At 46.4% G+C, this 10,546-nt stretch overlaps 1 protein-coding gene across 1 annotated transcript in view; it reads right to left on the reverse strand.

Moving 5' to 3' along the window:
• The window catches only part of Ppp1r12b (protein phosphatase 1 regulatory subunit 12B), a 159,858-nt gene extending 150,204 nt beyond the window's left edge, over nucleotides 1-9,654 (reverse strand). Inside the window, exon 1 of the mRNA XM_051204053.1 lies at nucleotides 9,308-9,654. Within this exon, the coding sequence (XP_051060010.1) occupies nucleotides 9,308-9,583 (276 nt within the window). The 5' untranslated portion in view covers nucleotides 9,584-9,654. The remainder of the gene's footprint in view (nucleotides 1-9,307) is intronic.
• Between the last annotated feature and the right edge of the window lie 892 nt (nucleotides 9,655-10,546).

Here is a 10,546-nt window from a genome sequence, read left to right on the forward strand (position 1 = left end):
CAAGGCCAACATGGTCTACAAAACAAGTTCCATGCCAGCCAAAATTACATGGCAAAGTCCTGTCTCAAAACTTAAAATTAAAATGGAAAACCCAACCAAATTAAAAAAAAAAAAAAAAAAAAAAAAAAAAAACCAATTACCAAGAAAAAAAAAAAAGCAAATACTCTGAGGCAAAAGAAATTACAAGAATATAATATAAATGCAGTTCCCAATCTAATTATTCCCCTGGTGAATCCCAGAGCAATTCCGGCTACAGTATGAGTCCCAATTTCAAAACAAATAAACAAATGCATGGGGGGGGAGGACAGCATGGAGGTTCACGCCTATAATCCTATCACTTGGAGGCTGAGGCAGGAGGATTGCCAAAAGCTCAAGACCAGTCTGGGACACACAGCAATTCCATGAGACCCAATCTCAAGACGATTCACAGGCCAACCTGGACTACAACATGAGAACCAGTCTCAAAATAAAAATAAAAGCAAAACTGGGATCTTTTCAAAATAGTGGTATTTGGGAAAGATGTATGGTCACATACACACACAAGAATGAAGTTGGCCCCCTACCTCATACCATGCATAAAAACCAACACAGGACCTACAGACCTATGCAACTTTTGTGGGGGAGGGGGACACAAGTGTAAATTTTCAAGACCTTGGATTTATTTCACTATTTTACTTGTTTGTTTGCCTCCACGTACGTATGCGCACCTCATGTGTGCCTGGTGCCTGCAGAGGTCAGAAGAGGGTGTCAGAGTCCCTGGACCCGAAGTTACAGGCGGTTATGAGCAGCCATGTGGGCGCTGGGAATCTACAAGAGCAGCCAGTGCTCTTAAGCACTGAGCCAACTTGCTAGCTCTTGGATTAGTTCTTAAACGACACCCCAGGTATACGAGTGGTCTACAGTGATGGCTCAATGAGTATGCCACAAATGCCTTTAATCCCAGGTCTAAGGGAGGTGTCCTTAAAATCCCTTCCTCGGTCCCAACAACGAACCAAAGCCTCATCCCAGCAGAGCTCATGTGGAGAATCAACGACTCGACTGGGCCAGAAAGATGACTGCAAGTCTTTACCCAGGGGGCATGACAGCTTTCCCGTGGCCACTCCCCCTCTCTCCCTCCCCAGCCCACACTCTGGGAATGAGGGGAGCAAATGTCTGTAATGACAAGGTTTTCGCCAGACATGACAGCACAGTTGCACACATGGACTCACAACGGCAGGGATTACATGCACAAGATCTGCACAAGATCGAACCAACCAATACCCAGTATGGATGGGGGCGGGGAAGCACTCACGAAACCGCACCAATAACTAACAAGCCACAGTGGCTGACAGCTGCAGAGAGGGAGAGTCAGCTTCCTTTAGAGTAATGGACCCTGGGATATGCTCCAGTAGATACTCACACACCATGCACACACAAGGGAAACCGAGGGGCTCGGTGAGTACGGAATTGAAGAAGAGAGAAACCACATGAAACCGAGAGGGAAACGTGGATGAGAAGGGAGAAATGGGAGCAAAGTACATATAAAGCACGTTACATACATGTATAAAGCACATTACATACATGTATGTATAAAGTATTTAGTAAAAAATATAATAATAATAATAAAATTTTACAACTTCCAAATCTCCAGGGTATCAAAGGAGCAATACTAATGTCATTTTCTGAGCTAGTACTGATGACATAAACCTACAATCCCGGCTACCTCGGAAGCTGAGACAGGGAACTGCAGGTTCAAGATCTACCTGGGCTACCAAGTGAGTTCTAGGCAAGACTGGACAGTTTAATCAAAGTCTGTCTTAAAAGGAAAAGGAGGATTGCAGTTAGTTCAGTGAAAGAGTAGCATGTGGAGAGCCTGGAGTTCAATCCCAATACCACTAAAACAAGCTGTTTTCTATGTATACCATGACATAAAAAAGTAAGAAATAGGCACAGTGGTGTACACCCGCAAATCTAACACTTGGTCGGCTGAGGCAGAAGGATCACAAATTCTAAGCTAAATTACAAGATACTATCTTAACTGAAAGGCTGGAGTGGCCATCGAGCAGAAACCTGAATTTTATTTTTATTCTGTTCTTAAGTTTTTAAATTGCAATGCTTGTGTGTGTGGGGGATGACACATACAACAGCACTCATGTAGAAGCGTACAGAAGTCAGAGAGTAACTTGTGGGAGTCCATTCTTTCCATCTCACTACCCCTGGTATTTGTTTTATAAAAAGCACTTCTAGGCTGGAGCTCACAACTGCCTGTAACTCTAGCCCCAGGGGATCCATCCCCCTCATCTGGCTTCCAAAGGTACCAGACACACACATGGTGCACAGACATACACATTCAGACAAAACATCCATATACGTAATTTTTAAAAAGATTTATTTATTATGTATACAGTGTTGTGCCTGCATGATGCCTGCAGGCCAGCAGAGGGCGCCAAATCTCATAACAGATGGTTGTGTGGTTACTGGGAATTGAACTCAGGACCTCTGGAAGAGCAGCCAGTGCTCTTAACCTCTGAGCCATCTCTCCAGCCTATACAGAATTATTTTATTATGTGGAAGAATTTAATTAATGATCATCTAGGCCTGGCTTGGTGGTGCAGGCCTGTCACCCCAGGTACATGGAGGCTGAGAGGAAGAATAGAAATTTGGAAGCTCTAGCTCTGCATAGGCTCCAGAGTGACTTCAAGGCCAGCCTGGGCAATTTAGCAAGACTGTCTCAGGAAGGGAGGGAGGAAGGAAAGAAGGAAGGAAGGAAAAAAAGAAGGAAGGAAGGAAGGAAGGAAAGAAAGAAAGAAAGAAAGAAAGAAAGAAAAAGCCAAGGGGCTGTAGAGGTGGCTCAGTGGCTAAGAGCACTGGCTGCTCTTCCAGAGGACTGGGGTTTAATTCCAGCACCCACACCGCACCTCACAAGTGTCTATAACTCCAGTTCCAGGGGACCTGAAATGCACTGCAAAACATCAATGCACATAAAATAAAAAAATTTTTAAAAAAGAAAAAAAACATAAACTGCCTCGAATAAAATAAAACTGGCTGCACGTAAACAGGGCACGGCTCATAAACCAAACATGTCACTGAAAAATCCTTAACCTCAAAGAGCACAAGAAGCCGGGCAACCCAATCTCCACATGAATGCTCCAGGTGTCAGCTCCATTTTCTGAGGCAAGGCCACCATTGCCACACTTCCTGCCCTGGACACCAGCCCTCTTCTGCTTTGGGATGGAGCACCTGTGCAGAGAGCCCAGCACGCCTCAGGGAGCCTGCACCTCTTTTCTCAGTGGGGGGTGTAAGACTTTCAGGGGTCTTCCCGTCAGTTCATGAGGCCAGAAGAGGGTGGTGGACCCCCGAAGCTGGACTTACACACAGACGGCTGGGAGCCAGCGTGGGGGTCCTGAGAATGGAACCTGGAGGCCTCTGGAAGAGCAGCCAGCGCTCTCAATAGCTCCCGAGAAATCATATTGTGGAACTGCAATTTTGAACAACGTTTCCAAATAAGCTGAACCTCAGGCAAGATGACTGGACAAGCTGAGCACAGGCTGGTGGCAGGGTGCCTGCCGAGCAAACGTAAGACCCTAGCAGTGAACAAAACGGGCGTAACACAGCAGAGAAATGCTACTCCACCGACTCCATCGGCGCATGTTTGCATATGTCCGTACCCTACGCCCCAGTTAGCCACTTTAGTCACAACGCTCACAAACGATCTTCTCCACACTTACAGTGCACGTGCACTCTCGAGTGCCAGGGCAGTGAGTGGAGTTGAGGGACAACTGTGGGAGTCAGTTCCCTCCTCGCTGTGCGTGCTCTTGCTGATTTCCTAGCAGCAAGCACCTGCACACACCAGGCCATTTTGCCAGCCAGCCCACTTTTCAAAGGCTCTTTATTACGGGATACTTAAAAATACCTAAATAGAATGGTCTGATGAAGTCTCAAATAATTCACGGACTAAATTGTTTTTTTTTTAAGTCCCTCAATCCTATCCCTATATTTTATATTAGATATTTTATAGACAGCATATGATTTCATTTGCAAGTATTTCAATTTGAAAATTGCAAGTGTCTCTAAGAAATAAACATTAAGTAAAAGCAATCACAATTTCGATAGTTACCCAAATATCAAATGAGAGGAGAGGGAGAGAGTGGGTGCTTAAGACAGGACAAAGAGGAGTCACACTGGGCTCCTCGACAGTTTCTTCATAAAATCACAAAATCACAAAATGTTTACGTTTCTCTGGTCTCAGACGGTAAAGTAAGTTTATTAGAATCAGCTGGTGGTGGTGTTGCACTCCTATAATCCCAACTCCTGAGGCAGACCCAGGTGGATCTCTAAGAGTTTGAGGCCAGCCTGGTCTACAAAGCAAGTTTCAGGACAGCCAGGGCTACACGGAGAAACCCTGTCTTGAAAAAAAAAAAAAAAAAAAAAAAAAAACAAAATAATAAGTTTATCAGAATCATGTTTCAAGCTTGACTCGTATCTGTTGATGTGTATCTTAAGATCCTCCTGGTTTACGATTTCTCTAGGGAGAAAGGACTGAATTGGGAAGGTAACGATAGTGTTATTTTCATTATGGTAGAAGTTATACACCTGTGTCAGAACTCATGGAACTCTCAAAGAGGGAACGTTACCGTCTATACAATCTGTCTTAGGTCAGGCAACGTGGAGCACATCTATAATACTAGAACACAAAAGGCTGACTTAGGAAGACAGCAAGTTCAAGATCAACCTAGGCTATCACAGAGTGAAGAAAATTTGCAAATGTTTATAGCACCTTGGAAATAACCTGAATGTCCTAACACACACACACACACACACACACACACACACACACACACACACACACACACACGGGGGGGGGGGGGCGGGGCGGGGGTGCAGACAGATTCTCTCTCTCTCACATGTTTAAAAAATAGCTAACCAAAATGGCCAGGCAGGTGAATCTCTGCCAGTTCGAAGCCAGCCTGTCCTACAAAGTGAGTTGCAGGACAGCCAGGGCTGTTACACAGAGAAACCCAGCCGACAGGCATGGTGCCATGTGCCTATAATCTGAGCACTTGTGATGCAGAGGCAGAAGGATCCCAAGTTCAAGTTCATCCTCAGCTACAAGTAAGTTCCAGAGGCTAGCCTGGACTATTTGAGATGGTTTCAGAGAAGGGAGAGGAAGGGAAGGGAACGGATGGATAGGAAGTCCAGGGAGATGATGGCTCAGCAGGTAAAGGCAGTCGCCCAACAAGCCTGATGACCTGAGTTTGATCCCAGGAACCCAAGGCAGAAGAAGAGAGCCAACTCCTGCTCTCCTCTGATCTTACACACCAAGTCATGGCACTTCCGTACACACACAGATACGCACACTCACACACACAGATATACACAGGGCGGTATGGGAGAAGGTGGAGAGAGGGGGAGGGAGAAAAAGAAATGAGGGAGAGGAGGAGGGATGGAGAGGGAGAGAATATGGATGAAAAGAAGATCGAGGAGGTACTTCGCCAGTGAACACATACAAATGAGAGCCAATTCCGTGTGCACTTCAAAAATCCAGTGCTCAAATGTGAGTGGTGTACAGAGGCATGGAAACTTGGGACTAATACTCACAGGCCAAGGGGCCAGGCGCCCAACAGAGCCTGAGGCATCATATTAAACAGTGGAACACGGTACTCTGTGTGTATGGGTGTTTGTCCTGTACGTGTTTCCGTGCATCACATATGTGCCTGATGTCCAAAGTCCAGAAGCGCGCCGGGCACCCTGGAACTGGAGTCGTAGCCAGTTTCCAGCCATGTGGGTGCTGGGCATCGAATCCGCTAAGAGCAGTCAGTGCTCCTAACTGCTGAGCCATCTCTGCAGACCCCAAAAGAAATATTATTTTTTATATATAGTTCTGGGTAGTCTATCTCAGTTTCCAAAGCTTTCATCCAAGTTGGTCTAGCCTCTGAGCCAGCCCCAGTGTATTTTTTTTTAAGAATTATTAATGTTCTCCTAGGTTTGTTATCTTTGAATTGAACAGCCGTGATGTCATCAAAAAGTACCAGAAAAGGTCTCTCCATCAAAAGTAATATCAAGTTACTATGATCTACTGCAAATTATCTACTGTGAGCTTGTAAAAGGAGAAAAACTGTCCCCATATATTTTATAGGTATTTTACTTAACATGCCAAGGTGATAATCTACAGTTGTTCAAGTGGCCATGACCAAAACAAGGGGGGTAAAAATGATCAACTGCCCAGATAATTCTTATTGTGTTAGTAGTAACAGATGAGCATAATCAAATCTTCAGGGTGACTTGGTCACTAATAGCTCCAGACCCTGCACTGAGAAAATCTTTCACAAATCTTAAGGGTACTTCAGATAAGCCAGGCAGTGGTGGCACCCGCCTTTAATCCCAGCACTTGGGAGGCGGAGGCAGGAGGATCTCGGAGTTTGAGGTCAACCTAGTCAACAAGCTGAGTTCCAGGACAGCTAGAGCTACACAGAAACCATGTCTCCAACCCCTCCCCTCCAAAAGAGTCCTTCAGATCATGGAGAGACACTGTATCTCTTCGTCAACTGACTTCTAAGAGTTCTTATGCCAATAAAGGTTCCATGGTAGTTCCCCAATAGAACAGGCAAGGTGAGGCTGTTCGCATCTACAATCTCAGTACTTGGGAAACTAACACAAGAGTCTTGCCATGAGTTCAAAGCCAGCTTGGCTACACAGTGAGTTTCAGGCTAGCCTAGATTATGGTTTAAGACCCTTTTTCTTTTCTCTTCTTTTGGGGAGGGGTGGTTGAGACAGGGTTTCTCTGTGGCTTTGGAAGCTGTCCTGAAACTAGCTCTTGTAGGCCAGGCTGGTCTCGAACTCCGAGATGCACCTGCGCCTCTGCCTCTCCAGTGCTGGGCTTAAAAGAGTGCACACCGCCACCTAAGACCCTTTTTCAAAGGAGGGAAGGAGGAGGAAGGAAAAATTCAAACCAGAAAGTTATTTAACTTAACATCAAACCTTTGAGCAGATTAATCTTTAACTGAATTTACCTAGTATTGAGTAGATGCATTCAATTCAACAGCCAAGCCTGTAAATATGAAGGAATTTTTCTATTACATTTCTAGGTAAAAGAAAATATATTCCATAGCTGTCATCCCCTTCCTCTCCTACTTCAAGAGATGACTGAATGCAAAGAGTTCATCAACTAACAGACATTGCACTTCACAATCGAGGGTGTTAGTGAGGAGGGGAGAGGTACCAAGGCAATCAGTCTCCTGATAGGCAGAGAGACAGAGCCGGAAGGGGAGAGAGAGACAGCGCTGGAAGGGGAGAGAGAGACAGCCGGAAGGGGAGAGAGAGACAGCGCTGGAAGGCAGGGTCCATCATGAGTGACCTCCCAGAGCGACATTCAAACGCACGGGAAGCGATAAACTCAGCAAGCAGAGTCACTTTAAAAGAAACAAGGCCCAGCTGGAAAGCACACTTGTTGAGCAAGCCAGCCAGCTGAGTTCCATCCCCAAACCCAGAACCCATGATGCCAGGAGAAAACTGACTCCTTCAACTTACCGCACACACATACCGGCACTCACACACACACACTAACCACAATAAAGGAGGTCACGAGTTATGCTAAAAATAATAATACTTAATATAAAGGTGGGGAATGATGGGGGAAGACACCCGGCTGACCTCTGACCTCACGTGTATGGAATTCACCCTTCCAAAGAGTTCAAAAATTTAGTTTAAATCTTATTTAGAGTTCAATGTAGTTCTCTTAGTTTCCACCACATTTTATACCCAATTCCTTATTTGGTGGGTAGGCAACTGTTCTTCCGAGCTTTCCACACACACACACACACACACACACACACACACTTCACAGGCAACTGCTATCCTTCCTAGCTTCACACACACACTTCTCTTGGTTTCCGTTTCCTCCTCTGTAAAGTGGGAGTTACATTATTACCATCTACACTCCTCTGTAAAGTGGGAGTTACATTATTACCATCTACACTGGGTTGCAGAAGAACACATGAGGGAAGACACGTGAAATCATTTTAAACAGCAAAGTACTATACAAATACTGATCTATATATACTTCAGGTGGTGCACTAAATAATATTGGGTAAGAGATTTTCTTCCACAGTAAAGAGCAATAACAAGTTTAAGCTATTAGCTAAATATCCTTAAGGAGGGGTCTTAACATAAACTTGAATTATTATTTAAAAGTGGGTTCTCCTGTGAACACATTCACTGTACAGAGAGAAAAAAGGGAGAGAAGAAAGAGCTGAGGTGAACTCTGTTGGCAGATTTCCCGCCTAGCATGCTCAGAGCCCTGCGTTTCATCCTCAGAACTTCAAAGCCTGGGCAGTCCCAGCCCTGGGGACATAGAGACAGAAGGCTCACAAGCTTAAGGCCATGCTCAGCTACAGGAAGAGCTGTAAATCAACCTGAACTACATGAGATTCTGTGTTCAAAGGGGGAGAACCAAGGACAGTGGGTGCCCAACTCAGCTCACCAAAATAACTAATGAAGTTCAGCTGGGGAGAGGGGGTGGAGTCAGGACAGTCCGTATACAGAGAATATTGTTGCATAAGTGAGAGAAATCAAGGCGCTAAGAACAAACTCTCAGATTACCTGCAACCTCCCCCCCACACACATATTTTTTTTTTAAAGATCATCATTTCTACAGAGAGCTTCAGAAATAACATTGAAAGTCTATTCCATAAGTACCAGACGGAAATAATTCTGTCCCTGACAGAAATGGCAGAGCTGCGAAGAAAATGAGACACCCATAACAAAGAGGTCAAGGGTGTTCTAAGGGTGGCCTGGAGAAGGCACAAACCACGCTTCAGCAAAACAAGTGTCGTTTCACAAGAGTTGCCTGTCTTAATCCGCTACTGGGATTGTTTTCTTTAACTGACCCAAGGCATCTCGACAACTGGGCCATGCAAACAGAAAGCTGAATTTCTGAAAGCGTATCAGGCTAATGTCACTAAGTGTACGCATGAGTGACATGACCGTACAGGCACAAGACAGATGCAAACGATGACTAATCTATGGAGATAACCACCAAGGACCAAATCCATCGGTCGCCATGACAACCCAAGTAGGTGGAGGGAAATACAAACACTGACCAGTCACCCGGGTGACACCAGTCCCTCGCGTTAGGACCCTAACCCTAAGGTCTGGAAAAGACTCGCGGAGGGGAAGCAGGTGGCCCAGAACGTGCGCGAGTCGGCTCACGTGGCGTGGTCTTTGCGAGCGGGCTGGCTCCACCGTGACACTAGTAATGAATACTTCGGGCGAGGCGGCCCAAGGGGCCACACGCTTGCCCCACGCCACCGAGCCGAACGGGGAGTCGCACCTGGTGCAGGGCTGTCAAGCCGTCCACGTTGACCGTGTTGATGTTCGCGCCTCTTGCCAGGAGCTTGGCCACCTCGTCCGTGTCCCCGCTGGAGCAGGCAGCCAGAAAGACCGCGCCATCCTCGAAGCGGACCCGCGGGCTCCCGCGCCGCGTCTGCAGCTGCCGCTCCGCGGGCTCCTGCTCTGTCAGCGAGCCCCGCCAGCGCCGCAGCTGCTCAGCCCGCCGCGCTCGCGCCGACTCTGCCCGCTTCCCTCCCAGGTGCTCCAGCTCCGCCATGGCTCCAGCCTCCGCAGCTGCTGCCAAAGCCACCACCGCCAGAACGCTGGCAGCCGGGTGCCGCCGCCGCCGCCGCCGCCTCCCTCCGAGGGCTTCAGCCCGGGAATGAAGGCGGAGGACCCCGAGCCGCCATCTTTACTCCTCCAGACGCTAGCGCCGCCCACACGCTCCTTTAGCTTCAGCACGCAGGCGCCGCTCGAGCCGCGTGTCCTCACGGGACTTGTAGTCAAAGACGTGGTCTGAAGGCACGCTGTGACCTTATGGGAACTACATATCCCTACGTGCATTAGAAATCAGTCAAGGACGAGCTGCACCCTTCTCTGCTGCTGGACTTAGCCGGGCCACCTTTGCCCTGAAGCTGTAACTGTCTCCCCCACCACCCCCACGTCCAGAGGCATTTTGGGAATCGTAGTTTATTATTTTTGTGACCACTAAACTTAACTTAGCTCCCTTAATTATCCCTTAACACGAGAAGAGTGAAAAAGCAGCAGTAATTAACATTATTTTCTAGAAGGGAGGACTAAACATAAAGTGACAGAACTAGAATCCATGTCCTGGCTTTCCATCTAGTTTTGTTAACGTGTACTAGTTTCGAATGTGCACGGGTAAAAGCATGCATGTGCATCCAATAATACAGTTTTACATAAAGCATTTTCAATATGACATTTGTTCCATATCCATAACGATTCCTGAATTGTTGAAATCTGAAAACATTAGATCATTATAAAAGGAAGCTGTGTTACATTCTTTTCCATATCCACACTTTAATTATATCATTAAGGCACTCTGCTTTTTAAAAAATAATGACATTCTGGCTACTGGGCACATGCTTGTAATCTTAACACTTAGAAAACAGAGACAAGAGGATCAGGAGTTCAAGTCTAGCCTTGGCTACATAATGAACCTGGGGCCAGCTTGAGCTATATGGGGCCCTGCCTCAAATAAACAAAATAAAACAAATAA

This window comes from Phodopus roborovskii, unplaced genomic scaffold (assembly GCF_943737965.1).
Source record: "Phodopus roborovskii unplaced genomic scaffold, PHOROB, whole genome shotgun sequence".
NCBI lineage: Eukaryota > Metazoa > Chordata > Mammalia > Rodentia > Cricetidae > Phodopus > Phodopus roborovskii.